Source organism: Grampus griseus (assembly GCF_964374135.1).
Source record: "Grampus griseus genome assembly, chromosome: 9".
Taxonomy (NCBI): Eukaryota; Metazoa; Chordata; class Mammalia; order Artiodactyla; family Delphinidae; genus Grampus; species Grampus griseus.
In genome coordinates this window covers 42,164,288-42,186,204 of record NC_139003.1, presented here as the reverse complement: position 1 = coordinate 42,186,204, position 21,917 = coordinate 42,164,288, and the positions used below count along the sequence as shown (strand labels likewise).

The 21,917-nt window shown below is 40.9% G+C and overlaps 1 protein-coding gene across 1 annotated transcript in view; it reads right to left on the bottom strand.

The window, feature by feature from the left end:
• Positions 1–18,774, bottom strand: part of DPY19L1 (dpy-19 like C-mannosyltransferase 1) — a gene marked incomplete at its 5' end in the record, with an annotated part of 94,602 nt that extends 75,828 nt beyond the window's left edge. The window contains 4 exons of the mRNA XM_082662197.1: positions 26–163; positions 3,080–3,167; positions 3,806–3,830; positions 18,477–18,774. Of these exons, the coding sequence (XP_082518323.1) occupies positions 26–163; positions 3,080–3,167; positions 3,806–3,830; positions 18,477–18,774 (549 nt within the window). The remainder of the gene's footprint in view (positions 1–25; positions 164–3,079; positions 3,168–3,805; positions 3,831–18,476) is intronic.
• Between the last annotated feature and the right edge of the window lie 3,143 nt (positions 18,775–21,917).

Sequence of the window (21,917 nt, the reverse complement as noted above, 5' to 3'; positions counted from 1 at the left end):
AATCACAATTGAAAAAGTACCTTACCTCAGGGTAAAGATTGAACCTTTTTAATGTATTAATAACAAGGGGATATTCAGTCAGCTTATCATTCATAATCATCCATACTCCATCCAAAAATGAGGGTGCTTCCACAATAGTCTTAAAGTAGGAATAATATAGTCCCTGAAATAAGCACATGTTATGATTAAAAGTACATAATCACTATGCCTCTTATTAGCTTAAAAAAAACTTAAATATACTGCTTTTGAAAAATAAAGCCATCAAGAAAGTTACAGCTACAATTAATTTCATAGGTTTCTGATCGCTAATAAACGCTCAGGTTGCAAAAAACTTACATATCTTAGTATAACCTTGTCTTAATTGAAACAACTGATCTCAAAATAGCTTCAAAAATAGTTTCAACATTTAAAAAGTAATATAGGGCTTCCCTGGTGGTGCAGTGGTTGAGAGTCCGCCTGCCGATGCAGGGGACACGGGTTCGTGCCCTGGTCCGGGAAGATCCCACATGCCGTGGAGCGGCTGGGCCCGTGAGCCATGGCCGCTGAGCCTGCGCGTCCAGAGCCTGTGCTCCGCAACGGGAGAGGCCACAACAGTGAGAGGCCCGCGTACCGCAAAAAAAATTAAAAAAATAATAAAAAGTAATATAACTCAGACAGCACGCTTCATTTAAGAAACCCCTATAACCCATACTAACTGAAGTGTTAGTAAAGGCTATCTTACGAACAGGATGAGTTTACTATGGAACCTAAGTTTACCATGAACCAACGCAATCATCCTCAGCCAAAAACGTTTCCCCCTAAATGCTTATTTGAATCCTCAAAATGGTGCTATCAGCCACTTTTCCTCCAGAGTTATACGTAAAAATACAAATATATTAGGAAGGCTACACACTGATGTATTACATGTAAGTTACATTCAGATGCCAGCTAGTTTTACAGACTATTTTCCTTCTTCTCAGCTCAGCATAAGGTAAGTACCCTGCAGGACCGGGGCTCTGAGGGTGGAACAGAGGGACAGTGGTAGTACTCCCATTTTGAGGAAAATAATTTTTTACTTTGACATGCTAATTATGAAAGATATCAAGGTTGGAATACTACATGGGACAAAAAACAAGCAAGTACTAGAAGCCTTATGAGGGAGCAGAAGTGGCAGCATAGGGCAAAACAGATGAACCAATTCCATCTGCTATACAGTTTTGTCTAGAGCTCCCCTGGTAGCCAGTACCATTAGCTATCAAACTCTAAACTCACCTTAAGGTTTATAAATATCAAAGTGATTTGCCTACCCAGAAAAGGAAAAGAATGGTTCTTGATACCATGGTATTTAGCTCTCATATCACTGTTTTTTTAAATACTTCCTACTGTACTAGGTTGAATAATGTCCCCCAATATTTCATGTCCACTAAAACCTGTGAATGTGACCTATGTGGAATAGGCTCCTTGCAAATGTAATCAAAATAAAATGAGGTAATACTGGATTAGGTGGACTCCAAATGCAAAATAACTGATATCCTTATAACAGCAGGGAAATTTAAACACAGAGGCATAAGGGAAAATGCTGCATGAAGACAGAGGCAGAGATTGGAGTGATTGTACCTCCAATGCAAGCCAAGGATTGCCAGAACCATGAGAAGCTAGGAAGGAGTCTCAGAGAAAACATGGGATAGCCAGCACCTTGATTTCAGACTTCTAGCCTCCAGAACCGTGAGAGAATAAACTTCTGCTCTTTTAAGGCACCTAGTTTATTGTACTTTGTTATGAGAGCCCCAGGAAACTACAACCTACCTTGTAGGTTTGATTTTGGAACCATGTGAATATCTTATATAATTAAAATATAAAAACAAAAAATTTTACATGCCTAAATAGCAAAAAAAAAAAAAAAGAAGAAGAATTAATTATTTATCTAGTTGGGAGAGGATTTCAAACAACTTTAAGACATATCGATAGTAATTCTACTGTACACCCCTAATGGAATATATCCTAAAGTCAAAAAGAGCTGCAAGAAAGTTTTAAATTATTTTCAGTAATCATTTTTAATAATATCTTTGATACTTTTATTCCTCAAGTATAAGTAATTTGAAACCAAGATTCTCAAGCTGACAGAAAAGATACAAATTTAATATCAAAAAAGTAAAAACCACCTAAAACTAAATTTGAATTTAGAAATATAAATCAATAATTTATTTTCTCCTTTTAAAAAACTGTTTCCTAATTCTGTTTACTAAAAAGGCCTAGACACAATGGCCAATCTAATATAAAGTATTATCAGTGAGCACCTCTAGAACCAAAATTGTGGTCTCTAAATACCATGTGCTACTGAAAGGAATCAGGGCTCCTTGGAAAACTGGATGATTCCAGGTCTGGAGAGGAAATGTCTTGTAGTACCAGCAAGTAAGGAAGCTACAGAATACTAGTGAGGTCATGTCAAGGAGACAGAGAGAACTGCAAGGGCTCTCACCAGCTAAAGACAGGTAAGTTTAAAAAATATGTTAAAATCTGTCAGGCCATAATGGTATTCCAAAAGGAGTACCAACAGAACTCCATTGGTCACCACTAGAAGATGCTAGGGAACCAACTCATTTTTCTGAAAAGTTGTAATAAAAAGAAAGAATCAAGCATTTCCTGTCTTTCCTGTGAAGTGTACCTCAGAGAAACAAACCAAATAAGTATTGTGGGAAAGTTCTTCTCTACAGAGGAATTATGGTTATTAAATGCCCATTCCCCCAGGTAATTTAAACACTGGTTGATCTTTGATGACATTAAGTAATTGCTCTTCATTATTTTCAAGTATGACAATGATACTGTAGTTAACAAAAAAAAGGCCTTTCTTTTGAGACACATATGAAAAATATTTACAGATGAAACGATATCTGAGGTTTCCTTTAAAAAGAGATGGGTGTGTGAAGATGTAGATGACAGAAAAATGGGTATGTGTCCTCAGTTGTTGAAGCTGGGAGAATGGGTAGGGGGAGTTGTCTACTCTTCCTACTTTGGAACATCTTTGAAAACTTCCAGGATGAAAAGCTTAAAATGTTTAGATTACTAAACTACTATAATAAAATATTACATGAAAACTAACCATTTCAGTGCGAAAAGCCATCTCCCTTTCCAATGTTGAGAGGTGAGAAAAATGACGATCATTTTCAAAGAGGTGTGTGATATGGCTCCTGTAAAACAAAAGAGTAACAAAGCAACAGTGTTGAAACTTATACTAAGTATAATTTTAAAAGAAACTCTAAAAGCAAAAAACAAAAAATCTATATATTTGCAACTCATTTTGTGATAAAACTCAAACACAATGGTATGCATATTTGTTTTTCCACTCAGTATATCTTACATTTCTACTAAACTTTCTCTCTATAAGAATTTTAAAAGCTAATTCAAATTAGATTTTAAAATTAGAATGAACCAGAATAATGACGTTTTAAGCCAAGTAAAATAAAATTATAGATTAAACTATAAATGTCATTGGGTTACCATTTCAGAAATGTCTGATTTATGAAATTCATATTTCTTTCTATCCAGAAAATTAAAAGAATGAATCTTCTTCTCAACATGAACACTATATTAATGTTAAGGGAAGGAGAGTCTCAAATATAACCTCTTTAATAATAGATCTTTTTTATTAAAAAATTGCATTATTCTGGCTCTGATTTGTGAATTAAACTACATTTTCAGACTAGTGTGCTGCATGTAATAATATACATTCATCCTTAAACTGAAATTATTCATATATATATGAGAAATAGTTTGGTAGGCTATAAACATCTGCATAAAATATACCATAGGAGAAAAACAATCTTACCAGTGCAACACTGCTGCAAAGGCAGCTGCAAGAAAAAAGAAACGTAAATTATTACTTTAGCATTAAAAAATGTTTTCACCCTACAGAAAAGCATTACAAAGATAAGCATGGTAAAGTTTGGGAACTGTAAATCTTGAACTCTTAGGGACTGGGCAAAGAATAGGGACTCTTCAAAAGAAGTCCCAGGGCTCTGCTTAAAATACCAATAGACTAAATTATAAAAGAATTAAGCATATATCTACAATTTTCATTCATACACTCATTCAACAAAATAAATGAGGAGCTATTATTTGCCAACAACTATACAAGAAACCCTCAGATGGAAAGTTCCACAAACTGAACTGCAAAGCGAATAGAACCAATGGTGAGAGGCAACAGAATAAAGAAATATGGTGACCTCAGGGAACAGGACTGGGGATGGACAAAAAGAGGGAACTATCACTTTCGATATGTGCTGCAATATCTTAATTTCTATAATACATTTTACTTTTTTTTTATTTTTTGCGGTACGCGGGCCTCTCACTGTTGTGGCCTCTCCTGTTGCGGACGCGCAGGCTCAGCGGCCATGGCTCACGGGCCTAGCCACTCCGTGGCATGTGGGATCTTCTCAGCATGTGGGATCTTCGCGGACCGGGGCATGAATCCATGTCCCCTGCATCAGCAGGCGGACTCTCAACCACTGTGCCACCAGGGAAGCCCACATTTTACTATTTTTTAAACAAATTTAAAACAAAAGAAGAAGGAAGAAGGAGATGGAGGGGGGTAAGGAAAATAGAAAAGAAAGAGAAAACAAGCTAGCAATAAAACCAGTCTCATAGTTTGCTTTCTGTACAAGTACAAAGAACACATTAAAATGAATCCAGAAAATACTATTCAGTTTCCTTGTATCACAAGATTCACTGTATTGCAGGCTTCTGATTAAATACTAAGGAAATGAACTATAAAGTACTCTTAGAAATGAAAGACAAACAGCTCAGATTTTATTGTCTTATTTTTAAAGAAGTATTTATATTTTTAAAAATTAAAAAATGCATTTTACCTAGAAGATACTAATAGTTACAAAAGAAAAAGATTTACTCTTTCCAGATCATTGAAACTACAAATATTTAACTAGGTTTGTCATTTGACATTTATTTGTACATGGTACTTTGACCTTTTGAAATTTTGATTTTTTTTTTCTTATTGACAAATCTAGTATCCACTCTCTTTTTGGTTTTTACCTTTAAAGACTTCACACCACCATAATATAATCTGGGCTTTATTTTCTCAATGATCTAACTATCATGTTGCTGAATAAATCATTCTTCTATCATAGAATGTAAATACCACCTTATACTGAAGACTTGTCACATTATACTTTGGTAATCCCTTAGAGCTTATAATTTTGATTTCATTCATAAATTAATATGGGAAGAATCTACATATTTATAATATATATGTATATGTTAGTATCCATAAACATGATATATAACTTCAATTATTCAACTCTTTTCAACTGCTGTCGACAAAAATCCTATCAGTAGAGCTAATACGTAATACATAGTTAACTCATATTTCTTATTAAGTCTTACCTGGGAGTTTAACATCTTTTTGTTCCTGCTAATAACCATGAAATTTTGTTTTCATTATACTTTACTGGATATTGTTAATGTATTTATTTTTGAAGTGTATTTATTTAGTAATGTATTTCTTTTGGGCTCATTTACTAAACTATTAATTCTTTTATTTATTTTTTTTTTGGTTTATCATCTTCAATTCTCCATTTTAAATAATATTTTAAAAAGATAACTTTGCTCATGTTTTATAATTTTACTATTAGTTTCTTCTTCCCATCTGACAATAATAATAAACTTCTAGAATAATACCAAGTAATTCTGGTAAAAGAGGGCATCCAGTATTCTGCTGACTTTAACAGAAATGCATTTCACATTATGCCTTTAAATTAGTCTTTGACCTTCACAATTCTGCAGTGATACATAGGATTTCTCAAGATCATCATCTCTCTACTTCCTCAGAATACTACAACTTCTCAGAAGGATGGAAGATACAAAGTGCCTTTTGGTGCCTTCCTTTAATTCAATCCGTGCAGCACTAGACAATTCTTGGATTTCTTGGCATTTGAATGACCCTCTTTCATAGTTTCCAGGGTCGATTCATAATCTGCCCAATGTTTTGAAGTCCTTTGTTCATTTCAATTTAATAATAGTAATAAAGCAGCTAACATTTGAATTCTTATTACCTGCCAGGCATTTTTAAGTGCTTTACTTGAACTAACTCGATAAATCCTCGCAACCATCCGATGTCTTAGGTACCAACCTTCCCTGGTATACAGATAACACGTTGATTCCCAGAGAACTTTAGGAACTTGCCCAAGAAACAAAGTGGATAAACAGAGAAAGGGAGGTTGGAAGCAGGAATTCCGACCTAAGATCCCTGTGCTGTGTGGCCTCTTGTGGAGCAGGGAGGGGCTGACACAAAGGCCAGAGCCTCCTTACCCTAAGTATCTTATTCCCCTTCCCTCTTTATTTATTTTAAAGATAAAAGAAAAAAGTTACAATTCATCTGTTGATAAAGGCAGTATGTTTTATAGAAGCTATTATTTTTTTATAAAAGTGTAGAGCTATACTTTAATTTATTCAAAATTGAGATAAATTATATGCATGTCATTTGAAAATGAAAGCCCCAGCAAGTAAAGCAGATACTGCCTTGTGAGCATAATTTAAGCATAACGACATAAAATGACAAAAACTTCCTCAAGTATCCCTAAAGAGCTTTTCTTGCCTTCTTGCCTACAGAAAAGATTATAAATGATTTTCTCTACATGTATTCCAGTGATTATCAATCCTGTGTATAGTCTTCTGGGAGTGTCACAAAATTGATAACCAATTTTTCCAGTTTAACACATATGCTCTTCTTGTCATTCTAAGGTACTGAGGTAAATACAACATTTTTTTAAAAAAATCAGAAGATAAAACTTTCAAAAAATCCAAAACTATTCTATAAGAAAAAGGTGTTCAAGGAAAGAAGGTTTGCTTTGTAACGTAATTCAAAAGATTGCAATCCTGTGGCTGAGAATTCTGAAAGGCTCTTAAGTTTTGCTAGAAGCACACAAATTACCAATACTCTGAAACTAAATTGGCCACTCCTTCCACTTTCTGATTAAAGAAATTTTGTACAAGATTATATGTCACAATTATATCAATTTTCAGCCTTATGCGATTTGAGCTGCTTCTTCACTGAAAATTATTCTTCTCCTGTTATTAGAATCTTGTTTAAACAAAATAGAATGTAATTCCCTGAGGGTACAAACAATGTTTCACTGAATTTTACTACAGCAGTACTTAGCAAGAAGCTGAGCACATAGCCAGACTCAAATGTTTGATGAATTAATGCATATAATTAAGGTGGGAAATTAAATAATCCTAAACCATGTCCACATAATAAACCAGAGTTGAATATACTTTGATGGATAGCTACACACACACACACACACACACACACACACACACACTCGTGTGCATATAATAGTTTTGTTTTGTTTTTTTTCTAAAATAGAGTCCCAGCGATCAGTGCATATTAGACCCCTCGCCTACGCGCAGCCCGCTGCCTAAGCCTGCCATTCTCAGTCTGGAACCCCGGCACAGTGGAGTTCCCGAGGTCCTGCCCCAGCTCTGCTCCCTCTGACACCCCTCCTTCCAGCCACAGCTCGTAAAGTGGGAAGGGGACGCCCCCTGCTTCCCCCCCTCGATCTTGCCTGGCCCGCAGAGCTTTCCAGCAGTAAAGAGGGCAGGAGGAACGGGGAAAGAAATGGAGGAGGGGGTCCTTCCATGCTGTTCTGCTCAGTCCTCAAGGGTTCCTAGATCCCAGCCCCTCTCCAACCAGCACCAGATCCCCCAGACCTCTCTCACCAACTCTCCCAGCCTCCTACCTTCCCCCAGGTCGCCTCGCCCCAGCAGGTGACTCAGAAGTCCTCCCACCCACCCAGTTAGGATTGCTGGGAAGCCGAGCCCCGCGATCTGCTTTCCTAAGATTCCTCAGCTGAGTCTTCTGCACGCTAAAGTTGGAGACCCACTGTCCTTTCTCTCTTCCTCCTCCTCAAGGCAGGAGAGCAGGAACTGTGAAGCCAGGGTGGGCTGCTTCTCCCCTTGCCCCTCTCTGGTAACCTGCCAGCCACCCTCCTGCAACCGCAGCCAGGACTACAGTTTCCCATTGACCCTACATTTAATCCCTCACGCGTGTACTTCATAACTAGTACTTGACTTAATTCACAGAATACCTTCACAAGCCCTCTTATTTGAGTCTCACAACAATCCTGTATTTATTCCCATTTTACAAATGAAAAACTGGGCCTCTGAGAGGTTATTTCCCCAAAAGCAAGAACCTGGACCCAGAAGTTCTAATTCCAAGCCTCAGTTTCTTTCCACAGTGACAGAGCTGCCTCCCTTCCCATCTGTAGGCATTCGATGACCTCATCTTGTAACAATATTTATACACAGAAATATATTGTAAGTCCAAAATAACTTGCAAAATTTAAAAATGCATCTTATTCTTAAATTGAGGTTAATCCATACTTAAAGCATTCTGCACAGTTTTGGCCTCCCTAATGCTCAAGTAACAAAACGACATAAAAAGAAGTTAAGAACTCTTCTTAAATCCACTGGACAAGGTTTTAAAATCAACCTTGACAAGTTCCACACTCAACCTCTTCCTAATATTACTAACAATTGTTCTCAAGGGTCCATTCAGAGTTTAAAAGTTTCTTCCCAGAAGATGAAGTCACCAGTAAATAGTCTCCCTATTCCACACCAACAATCCATCCTGGAGAAGGAAGTCAGTTTCTAAATGTACAGACTTAAGCATCTCCTCCCCGTCTAAAAAGTCCCATGACTTTCCATGGCCCACACCATGGAGTCCACATTCTGGCCTTTTTCCAGTTAATCCCACCACACACCCTTCATGCTTGGCTGCACTGGGCAATGATCCCCTAAAATGACAAGTGTTTTTTGGTTTTGTTTCGTTTTGCTTTTGGCTGTGTTGGGTCTTCATTGCTACGCATGTGGGCTTTCTCTGGTTGCGGTGAGCGGGGGCTACTCTCCGTTGAGGTGCGTGGGCTTCTCTTGTTGCAGAGCTCTAGACTCTAGACGCGGGCTCTAGACGCGCGGGCTTCAGTCCTTGTGGCACGTGGGCTCAGCAGTTGTGGCGCACAGGCTTGCTTGCTCTGCGGCATGTGGGATCTTCCCGGACCAGGGATCGAACCCGCGTCCCCTGCATTGGCAGGTAGATTCTTAACCACTGCGCCACCAGGGAAGTCCCTACCAAGTGTTTTAATGATGCTACGCCTTTGCTCCTGCCTGAAAACTACTAATTCATCCTTCAAAGTCAAAGGAATTCAAATGTGGCATTTTGTGAAGCTTGTCCTGCCAACATAGCTATTACACTTTTATTAGAGCACCTAAACAGTTCCCTATGCTAGGATGAGAAGCCTTGAGGCTGAGCTTGTGTTTAATTCATCTTAATATCTACATCTTCTAGCATTGTGCCTGGCACCTCACTGGGTTGAACTGTTAAATGACTATCACCATGTGAGAGAAATTAGAGAATATACTCAATTAAGTCACAACCTAAACACCTAAAGACAATATCTAAGCATTCCAAACTGCTCAAAGGGTCCCAATCATGTGAAGGTAAAACAGATATAACAAAATTAATATATTGAAGGAAATCATGTTTCTAGTCTACAGTACCTAGAAAAAATCAAAGCCCAGTTTCTGTATAGTAAACTAATAAGTAAAAAGACATTCTTTAGGACCCAGTTTGGGAAAGAGAAAACGGTCGTATATACCTCAGGCTTGGCCCCTTCCTTCTTTCTACACCTAGACTGTGTGTTATCAAGGGCTTTAAAGCCAACAAGTACCTAAATGCCTCCTAGATGCACAACACATTTTCCTAGAAACTGAGGACATTAAAGCGATAGTAGCCAGCATCTGGGCCTTTAAAGATAAAATCTTTGAGAGAGAAGATTTAGGTGCATAAAATAATGAGAGAACACATTAGGCACCCAAGCAAATAGCACAAAGTCTATGAACTGTAAGAAATCTGAGGAGGCAGATCAATAGTGGCCCTCTCAGCACAGGGTTTATTAAAGTGGGATGGGGGGGAGGGGGGATGGATTACAGGACATGATTACAATTTAGGCGAGGATTTATGGTGCGTAGCCAGAAAATAAGAGTTACAATAAGGCTGTATGTGGACTCTGATCCAACATCACAAAAGAATTCCCATCACTGATACTGGTGATACAAAGTACACATGATATTGACAATAATGAGACATTAACTGAAGGCTCACTCACTATATATATAGTGTGTCAGGCTCTCAGAGCTCTAGGAACACCAGGAGGGGAGTTTGGCAGAACCACTCAACCAGTGGTATCAAGAACGGTAGGGCTTCCCTGGTGGCGCAGTGGTTGAGAGTCCGCCTGCCGATGCAGGGGACACGGGTTTGTGCCCCGGTCCAGGAAGATCCCACATGCCGCGGAGCGGCTGGGCCCGTGAGCCATGGCCGCTGAGCCTGTGCATCCGGAGCCTGTGCATCCGGAGCCTGTGCTCCGCAACGGGAGGGGCCACAGTGAGAGGCCCGCGTACTGCAAAAAAATAAACAAATAAAAATTAAAAAAAAAATTAAGAATCGAATTCTTTTTTACCTTCCATGGTAAGAAAGTCATTCTTAAGAAGAAATATTCCTTAGATTTTATATGACTTATTTAGCTTCAGTCTCATCTTCACCAAATGTGAAATGAGGGGTTTTCACCTGGTTATCTCTATTCCTAGCATGTAATGACCTTGTATAGCTACAACTACTAATACTTAGGACTTCACACTGTCCAAGGGGCCTCCATGGCTATTTTCTGTTTTCCTTTTAGATCTTTCTGCTCCCCAAACTAAAAGCCTTGGCAGGTTTGACTCTTTTAATTTGTTTTTTCAATAGGGAAAAAAGGAATGCACTCAATTTATTAATAGAGACATTAAGTCTCAAAGTGAGAAGTAGGACTACTTTAAAATTCCATCACGATTGGAAGAAACTATATAGCTCCCAGGTAGAATTCACAGTGGTCTATGTAATAATGCTTGTAACGTTGACCTTAGTTAATTTGAATCTCCTCCATATATTTGGCATTGAGCAAAATAATACCTTACAACAGTTAGGGAAAAATTAAGAAATTCTCAATTATAATGAATAAATCTAACAACTGTTTATCAGTTGCAGTTCACAGAGCACTTTCACATATTAAGCAAAAAGATCCAGGAGCCCTTTTGAGGCAAAAATGGCTCTTATTTTCCCATGAGGCCCAAGGTCACATGATTGGGATAAACCAAGGCCTCGTGGATTGCCTGGGTTCTATGCCACTGGTGCCCTTCTAATTGGAAGCTTAAGCATTAAAAAATGTTAATAAGCACATTTAACCAAAAGGGTACACTGACATAAAGGAGGAAACTTCTTAGAAATAATTTAAAAATCAAGGACAAAGGTTTATTTTGAAGTGAAATTATAAAAACAGAACCTGGCAAATGTATATCACCACCCCCAAACAGTATAAAATTAGGCCTCTAAACAAAGAAATAGACAAAGAAAATGTTCACATTTAAAATATTTATGTATATACATATATTAAAGTAGGCAATACTTAATACAATTACCCAACATATGGGTTTTTAAAGCAATAAATTCTAACTTCCTTCTAAAATCGTATCCTCACATAATATGGACACAAATATTTCTAAATCAAACAGTAACCTACATTACCAATTTTCATAAAGTAACTTTCTCCTTACTAAAAAAAAATTCCATTCAGTTTTTAAAGAACAAGTATCTAGATAAAATATACACCTGAAATAATATGCTAGCTCGTTAAATGCCCCTGAGCAAGCATAGTGAAACTGTAAAGCTTTAATAAATCTAATGAAAAAAAATGTATAAGCTACATCTCTTCACCAGAGGAAAAAAAAAAAAAGATCCATATATACACAATATACACCCAGGCCCAGCATATTATTAAGCAAGAGATTTTAACAAGTTCATTAATCGATAAGCCATTTAAAGTTTCAAGGCTATGGTTATGGATTCTCAAGGTTATGCATTCTCCCCAAATTGCAAACTGCCCTTGGGTAGCACAATGTTTTGCTTAGCCTTTAAATGATTAAGAAAACTGTGATACTGTTTTTTACTATTTTATTCTGTTTTTTTTTTTTTTGTAACAATGCCAAACAACCAACTAACACAATCAAAAACAATTCAGAATTTAGTAGTTCCCGAAAAAAGGTTATGCAAAGACAAAATGGAGACTGACAGGTTGACCATAAGGATTTAACAATCAGATCAATTCCCCATAAGCCACCAAAGTAGTGCTCTTGCTAAAAAAGTTATCAGGTCTTGGAACACATGAGATCATCTTCCCATTAAAGCATCTGTGACAGTTGCCTTAGATTGTAGATCTGAAACCTACAATTTGACAGATGTGCTTAACAAGCCAAGATACCTTAACTTTAATCCCAAACTTCACCCAGTGAACTCACTAGAGATGTCAGACCATTCACCTGGCCCATTTTGGTTTCCTCACATATCAAATTCCAGGAGTTAACTTTTAAGTTCTAGATTCCCATGAAACTTCCATGAAGATCAAAGATGAGAAGAGTGAGGAATCAGGTCTTATTTTAAAAAAACTTTTAAACATAAGTAGAAAACAGTAGCTCTCTGCTAGTTATGTAAGTACTTTATGATTAGTATTAAAACGTGGGGAAAATATTCTGAGGTGTGACATTTTCAGCACTGAAAGGCTGCACTACAAAAAGCAGTGGTTACTGTTAGGAAGTAATAGGAAAATGCAATGCAGAGCAGTAGTATATTAGGCAAATTTGAGTTGGCGTGAACATACGAATAAAGCCTCACTCTTCTCAATTATAACAATATTCTCAAATTAAAAATCTGTCAAGATGGCAAGTTTTCAAAAGTTATTGGCCAAGTGATTTATAAACTGTGTTTTAAGATATAGTTGGTGCTATTGTAAACTAGAAGATAAAATCACCTCCATCCTTGGTCAGTACAATGAATCACTCAGAACTTCTGTGAATGGTTTTGGTGACCGTGCTGTTATGTTAACATTTGCTGCTATGATTAAAATACAAAATGCCATCCAAGAATCAATTACGTGTAGTGAGAGTACTGAAAAACACACCTGATAATTGGTTACTTTGGAAAGGAAGTCAAATATGAGGAAATATGCCAGGAAAACATGAAGATATATGAGCTCTTAAATGCATTCGGGGGGGGGGGAGACAGTAATAATGCTGAGAAAATGAAAATTAGTATCAAAACAAAAATAAAAGTTACAATAGTTGTAGATTTATGTACTCTAAAAATTAATTCTTCCACTTTTTAAACTTAATCGTACTCAATGATTCTTGAATTATGAAAGATCACCCATGGAGAACTGATCTTTCCTATGAAACAGGACTGCTTTTTATGGGATTAAACAATAATATAAAGGTTTTGACCTAGAAAGAAGTGTAATTTTTACTAACTTTTATGACTAGTAATCATCAGAATGGTAACTAAAGAAAACTAGCAGACTCTTGAGCTTGGAAGAATAATGTTCCAATGGTTTGGGCAAAGTATAATCTGATGGTAAAAGATGAACTAGCAAAACAGGAATTTAAGATTAAACATATAAATTATAAAGCCTATGCTACCCCATTTGGAAACAAGCACACAGGCTTGTAGTCTCTATGATAATGTAAATATCTCATTAACATAAGCTTTAAGAGACATTATAATATAGCCTAATCTTACAAAGTGTGTAAAGCTTACAAAAATAGCTACAGTGCAAATTTTAGCAACATCCAAATACACACATGTAGATAATAAAGTTTTATCTGCTTTCAGTATTGATGCCATATTATGGGCCAAAAATCAATCACGAGCTGGTAATATATCCTTATATTTACACAAATTAAACTTATCACATTTGTTATTTATTTGAGCTCTCATGAATATCACATATTCAGAACCCTCCTAATTGTATATTTTAATAATAACATATATTTAAGTGATTATAAACATTCTTTAAAGTTAACCAGAAGTGTACTTTAGAAAGAAAAAACTGGTTTTAAACAGAGGAAACTCTCTAAAAGCCCAAATACCCATCCAACTCACTGGCTTTCAGGGAACTGTATTGGCCCAACATCTATGTATTAACACACCCTCAGGGCTGGTGCTCAGGTGTGTCTAAGTGTTTGTTTGAAAGCCATACCACAAGATGGCCAGTGGCCCCTGTGCCTCTCGGTTCCTCAGCTTTTCTTGCCCATTAAGCCAACCCCAATATGCTCTTTTTCCACTTCTATTCCCTTATCTCTAGTTATGATCCCTCTCTTCCTTATTTCCCCTGAAGAAGGAAGAAACAAGAAAGCTAATGCTTACTGAGCACTAAATGTTGAGGTTTCTCTGAACTGGACCCTGGGGCTTCATTTCTCTTCTTGCTATTCTCACCCTAGAGAAGATGAAATATAAGCATAGCAGTTAAGAGCATGAACTCTGGAGCCACACTGCCTGGGTTCAAGTCCTGACCCTTCCACATTCTAGGGGTGACCTTGGGCAAGTTACTTAACATCTGTGTGCCTCAGGTCCCCAATCTGGTAAAATGGGTATGACAATCACAGTGTCATGGTGAGGACTGACTTAATAGTTAAATGAATTTGAGATAAGTCAGTTAATCTAAAATACTTAGAACTATGCCTGGCACAGAGTAAACCCCATATCAGGAGAAGATACTATCATCAAGTCCCATGAATTTAATACCACCCATTTGCTGATGACTCCCTGTTTTATGTCTCCACTCAGATCTCTTCTCTTATGTCCCATTGCCTACTTGACATTTCTACTTGGACATCTCACGAATGTCTCAAAGGTAACATGTCCAAGATAGAATTCTTGATCTTTTCCCTTAAATCTGTCCGCTCACCATACCCCTAGTCTTCACCATCTCCGTGAATGCTACTCCAATTAAAATAACAGACATATCAGATGATAAATAGCAACTCACAGCCCGTTTTGGGAAAACAATAGAGATTAGGAGAAACTTTGGCAAACTGGGCTGTGTCCCCATTTAAAAGAGGGGAGGGGTAGATACACTTAGTTCCAGGGGATTGCTGTCAGGTAGGAATGTCAGCTCTGTGATGCTAGACAGTCGGCTCCTAAAGGGAAGCAGAACATCAGACTTTAAAGCTACTAATGCTTCCCTCCACCTCACCCCACCCCAGATTCTCATTTAATTGGTCTGACATGTGGCTTAGCTTTCGGGATTTTTTGAAGTTTCCAGGTGACACTAGTATACAGCTAAGGTTGGGAACCACTAGTCTAGTCCGGGTCTCCCATTTTTACATGTGTACAAACTGAGGCTCAGAGAAGCTAAATGCTTTGCTCAGGCACCAATGAGTTTGAAACAGGTACAGAATCAGAAAACAGTTCCTCTAAGGCAGTGTTTTCAAACTGTGGGTCATAATACTAGATCATGAAATCAGCTTAATGGTTTATAAACAGCATTTTTAAAAAAAGGACAGAACAGAACATCAAAATGCACTGTATATTATAGAGTGAGTACAGTGCATGACCTTTTTATTTTAAATGTATGCACATACTGCTCTTAGTCTCCATTTCCCTTTTCAAATCCGTTCTCCTCCCTTCTCTGCCTTGTTCCCAGCCCCAGGAGGCTGACCCTACAGAAAGATTCAGCTGGACCCCTTGCCTAAGGATTTCCCGTTGGACAGCCAGTGAGAGGCACCAGTGGGAGATCAGAGGGTGGGCAGAGTGTCTGGGGTCACTCTTCTTGGGTGATCCTGCCCCCACTCCACAGCTCTCCTTGGGTTCAGCTCCGGAGGAAGCTCCCTTTCCCCTTCAGGCCCAGAGGTGGTAGCACCTTCCCACTGGTGACAATCCCTGGGTGCTTCAGTGTCCTTTTTGGGTTCCTTAAACCTGCTCACACTTTTGAAAACAGGCCACTTGTTAAATCTGTTTCCTGCCAGGACACTGACATAAAACAGTTTGACAGACAGAGAGACACATGCATAAATATACAGGGTTGGATTTTCAGAAGTGTGAGCAGTTTAACGTAAATTGTGTTGCTTGCTGTGGGTTGTGGTCAAAAAAGTTAGGAAAACACTGTGTCATGGTTCTTCTTACTACACCACTGCCTCCCCTGGCTGATATAGGGAGCTACTGGGTTGAAACATCTAAAAATAAACATTTCAAAGACCTTCTTTATGACTGTTACCATTAAATGGTAAATAATGTCTAAAAAACAGAAAAACACGTTTATTAAAATGGATTTTTTAACAGGGCTTAAGACTGCCCAACAGTGGTAAGGGCCATCCTGGTAGGTTGTGAGTTCCCCATCAGAGCTTCACACACGTGGAGGAGATGAGAGACTAGGGACCCCTAGTCAGTCTCTCTTTAAAAGGTGTGCTTCTATCAGGGAGCCTCAAGTTGTAAAATTTCTTCCAAAACACAAATGAAACAATTTTTGTCATAGTAAAATCCTGTACTAAAAAACCATACCATGTCAGCTCAGTTCTCACTCATTCTGGGAGGGAAGAAGAGTGAAAATGAGGCAGCTTTCAAAAATGTCTAAACTCTGCTCCTCTTTACAGGTTTTGAGAGTACAGATCCAGAGAAAGAACCAAACATTCCAGGTCTGGTTATTCTCCAGAATCATCTTTCAAGCTGCCCCGTGTCCTCATGTAAACGGTTAGCAAGGACAGAAAGTCTCTAGACCTTGGTCTGGTCATCCAACCTCCATCCATCTGATGGCCAGTGTCCAGAGTACATCCAAAAATGTGGGACAGCACCTTCACTGTACCTCTTTCCAATACCCAAAGGGATGAGTCAAGTAAAGTGTCACACTGCTACATTAATACAAAACTTAGGTATGAATCATTACTAGATTACTAGATCCAAATATAAGCCATCCAATATAAGATTCAAAGGAAATGAAATTACAAGCAAAGAAAATATGCACATAAGAAAATGGCAATAGATATTACTCTATGATTTGTTACTGTAACCTCCCTTAAGGAGTGATGCCCTTCCATATTTTGCTACAAAGTGGTTAATGTTTATAGTAGCTATCTATTCAAGAAAAATGCAACTTCATTCTGTCACCAGATATCAAATCAATATTATGCTTGTGCTTTTAGTTTAACAGCAACTAAAACTTGTTAAATGTTTTAGATACAAAGTGTCTAGCCATATAGTACCCACCCCTTTTAGTTCTGCTCCTCAGGATGTGCCCTGAAGTAGGGCAGGTGATAATCCCATGTCACAGAGAAGGCAAGGCTCGCAAAGGAAATAACTTGAAACTTAAACCAAACTTAAACACAGTGAACTGGATCAGGAGCCTCTGTCTCATCCACTGTACCATGCTGCCTCCCCAAGGTGAATTGAACTAACCTGCACACTGGCAAGGTTTTTCAAGCTCGCTACTGAAAAAAAGGAGAAATGTACTGAAAATACTGAATTTCTCTAGTCTTGAATCTACAATAGAAAAAAAAAAAAAAGTACCCCATAAGCAATATCAACATTTCTGAGCCCATTAAAATGTGTGCGTGTGCAGGCGCACACACACGGTGATGACTGGCTTTCTATGATTGAGTGGTTGTGATCTCAGGGGAAGCCGATTTGTTGTATTTTATTCCCTGGTCTATACTGAACTCCAAATTCTTTGGGGTCACTAAAGGAATTTGAAAGGACCAAGAGTTAAATAATTCAGTAGCCAAAGCCCATTAATGACATTATATAGGAAAAGGCAGTGTTACAGCATTTTACTTGCTGACTTAGACTTAGAAAAATTAGGCCTATTATCCAAACTGCTATAACTTGCCTTATCAGAATGTCGACCAGAAAACAAAGGAAACCTGAAGTCGGTCCACAACATGTGAATGTTTCAACTTTATTTTTTTCAGCACATCACTACATATCATTCGTTAGGTCAAGGCAGCGGATGAGGGGGAGCCCTCCATACCAATCTTTCCCAGGTCAGCAGGGTCCCAGCTTGGGGGCCCAAAACACAACACAACCGGGAAGGTGACGTGCGGAAGGGAATCACAAAGTGCCATCGGCGGTGTCTGCAGCCAAGAAGAAAAACAGCACGCCAAAATTTAATTATAAGTTTAGCAACTTTCTAGAACAGGGGACGTGCTTTTGCTTTGAGTTCAGTGGAATCGCTTCCAACCCAAGGCAAACCATCCTCCCGGACAGGAGGCGAGATAACTGGAAGGCTGCCGGCCCGCGCCAATCAGCAGCGTCCAATCTCGTTAGCGCAGACCTGCCAATTCGCTGCCAGGCCGGGCAGCTGTTGATCTCGGGGCCATTTTTTTTTTTTTTTTTTTAAAGCAGAGACAGAGAGCAAGTAGGAAGGGAGCGAGGAAGACTGAGCCTAGGGGAGGGAGAGGGAAGGAAGAGGTAAGGATGTCCCAGGAAAACTCGGAGAGGGCTGCGAACTGGCAGGGACCGACCGGCGGGGCTCGGCGGCACGGAAGCCGGAGGAGAGCGGAGGGGAAGGGGAGAGGGGGCCCGCGCCTCAAAGTTCCGCGTCCCGGCGGCGCCCGCGCGCTGGGCTGCTCACCTAGCAGGAGCGTGGTCCAGGTCCGGCCGCGCCCCGAGAGCCGCAGGCCCAGCGCCCCGCGCAGCCCGGCCGCCAAGCGCCCCCCGAGGCCGCCCCCGGCGAGCGGCGGGGCGGGCTCGGCGCGGGGCCCCTTTCTGCCCGCGGCGCCCTTGCGCCGAGGGGACGGGGGCGCGCGCTCGGGCCCGGGCTCCCCGGCGCCGACATCTGGCGACCCCCTCAGCGGCGACTGCGAGGCACGGGGTGGCTGGGGCGGCTTGGGGGCCGCCTCCCGGTGCTTGTTCCGCGCCTGCAGGACCATCTTGGCATAGTCGCGCCCGCTCGCTGCGCGCGCCCGGACGGCGGCCGGGGAACGGCGGGCTGGCGGGGCGGCCCCGGCGCCGCTCACTCTCAGGCGGGCGGGCGGAGGGCGGGCCGGCCCCTCCCCGCCGGCGGGGAGGCGGGGAAAGCTGCAAGGCCTGGCGGCGGCTGCCTGCCTGGCGGTGCGGCCGGGAGGCGGCGCCGGACTCGTGCGCCCGCCGCCGCTGCCGGTTGTCACGGCGACCGCGGAACGCCGGGGGGCGGGGGCGGGGGCGGGGACACCCTGTGAGCGGCTGCGGTCCCGCTCCCCCCGCCCCTCCGCGCCGGACGCGCGCTCCCGGACAGCCAACGCGCACGCGCGGACTTCCGGCGAGGGCGGGGGCTGACCTGGGGCAGCCCGGCGACCCCGGCCCTACGTGGGACCTGTGCAGGACTCAGCCGGGGCGAGGGCACGGATCGCCTCCCGGGAGCGGCTGTCCCTCCCTTTGGGAGCGGCCGGGAAGAAGAAAGGGCCCTCTCGGGGCGGGGGCCGCTGGTCGAAGTTTCGGACCCGATTAAGGCTGCAAGTGGACCCCGAGAAAGCCCGCGTGGCCCAAGCAGCTCGTCTCGGGGACGGCCGGACCGGGGAGGAGACGCTCGGGAATGACCACGCGGGGGCGCTGTGCGTGCGCTCTGGAGCCTCGGTGGCCCTGCCGCTGGAAGAAGAGCAGAACAAAGTAGAGCCACTGGGTCACGTTACTCCACAATGTGTGGCCTTGCAGTTTAGAGCGCTGCCGAGTGCAGCTCCCGCATTCGCTGATACGACGAGCGGGGCAACCCGATTTTAAATGGCAGCAGAGTATCTCAAGGGGAGCTGTTAAGGGTCGAGACACAAGTGTGTGCCTGACATTAAAACTGAAAACCAGGGTAGGAGCCCAGGCTGAGGGTGATAAAATTGAGTGGACCGAGAAGAAAAAATTATCGTATGTTCTGTTACTTTTAAATGCTGTAACCTTGTGGCTTGAAAGAAAGCAGAAAAACTTTATTTGCTGTTAAAATACAAAACCTTAGTCGAAAACGCATTTTCTTACACGTAGCAAGCGGAAGGCATGACTGAAGGAAGCCCAGGAAGATTGGGAAAACCAGGCAGATCCCAGTTACCCTTCTCCCCCCCACCCACCCTTGCATTCTTTGGACAAAACCCTACAGCCTCCTGGATAACTAAGTTCCTTTACTTGCGGTGTCCAGTGGGCTTGTTCCAAAAAGTTGTCCTTAATTCCCAATTTTGTAAATCAAGCCACATCGTTCTGATTATCTCCATTGTAATTCCAGGTGCTTCACGTGGCTGTGGATCCTTGCCCTTAAGTTTCTTTGTCCAGTGATTTCGTTATTTAAGGAAGTTAATTAATATTGGCATCCATTCACTGTTATGCCTTTTTAAGGGCAATTAATTATTTTGTAAAGGGAAAAAATTTGCCATGCTAATTAATAATCCCTCATACTCTATATATTTTGTGAATTTGAATTTTCACCTGTCTTTCATCAGAACAGGGAACAACTATTTTTAGACACTTTTTAAAAAATTATTGAAGTGATATTACACAATGCTTGTATTCTGAAATTATGTGTCAGATGGATCCAGTGTGTTTCCCTCTTGGATTCAACTGGTACCATTTTGCCAGAGAAAACACGTGTTGAAAAAATAAATGAGTGATTGAGTGAATGAATGCAGGAGATAACATAATCAGATGAAGATTAAATATGCTGTGTTCTGTAGTTCACTTGAAAGTTACTTAGTTCTAGCCCTCCTCCCATGGTCTCGAATTTCTAGAAAACAAAGAAGCTTTCCTACTCAACTTCATATTGTCCCACAGAGCCTAACCCAGAGCTTGACTGTGAAAATTTGTTGAACTGTATTGAAAGAGGAACACCTATTGTTTAAGCCATACCCAGTGGGTTTTGATCAGTTCCACCAGTGCTGAGGAGTCCCTTCTCTTCTTGGCGACCAAGTGGGGGCAGTCTAGCATATTGGTCAAAACACATGGTGACAATAGGCCCATATTCCAGTCTTTGCTCTGACGTGTACCAACCCTATGACCTTGGCCAAGTTACTAGACCTTTTTTTTTTTTTTTTTTGCGGTATGCGGGCCTCTCACTGTTGTGGCCTCTCCTGTTGCGGAGCACAGGCTCCGGACATGCAGGCTCAGCGGCAATGGCTCACGGGTCCAGCCGCTCCGCGGCATGTGGGATCTTCCCGGACCGGGGCACGAACCCATGTCCCCTGCATCGGCAGGCGGACTCTCAACCACTGTGCCACCAGGGAAGCCCTACCAGACCTTTTTGAGTCTCGGTCTCCTCATCCCTAAAATAAGAGTAATAAAAACATCTACCCTACAGATTAGTAAAAATTAAGTAAGACAGTATATGTAAGGTATCTAACAATTACTTCCATCAAAGTAATTGCTCGATAAATGTTCAAAGCAGTGGATGCTGTATAGGGAGGGTGGCAAGTCTTCTGTCCTCCCGAAGCCTGAAGCTGACAGTCCAGAATGGATGTGAAGATGCAGAGGAACAGAGTGCTGAGGAGCAAGGACAGCTGTGTGATGTTTAGACCAGACCCACACGCTCTGGGCTTCAAGTTTCTCAGCTGTCTGAGCAGTTGCTCCTCCCCTTGAAGTTTCCTGCTTCCCACACATGCTTTACAAAGGATGACCATTTCATGGGTCATTAAGCTTGGATAAAATAGTAGGCAACTGCTCTTACTTCTCTCTCCCCTCCCCCCAAGAAAGGAGGATGTTTCACACAGGGAGAGTGGTAGGGCAAAAAATGGAATAGTCATGAAAGTTATGTGCCAGATTTCATTTTGTCTTTATAACTCTGAGACCAAAAGAGCAGAGAATGCAGTTTATTCATATTCATATCTTTAGGCTAAGGGCTGCCACATAGTGGTGGACAGACGCTAAAGAGAGAGAGAGAGAAAGGGGGTGGGGGGGACTGAAAGCTGCTTTTAAAAAAAAAAAATGTGTGTAGATGATCCTAAGAAGTAATTCAAGATTATAATGAATACAGATTAAAGTATTACAATTACTGGCCACCTTTAATGCCTTTTTTTCAAGAGTTCCAGATGTACCAGAAAGGTACTTCCTTATGTGACATTATAGAAAT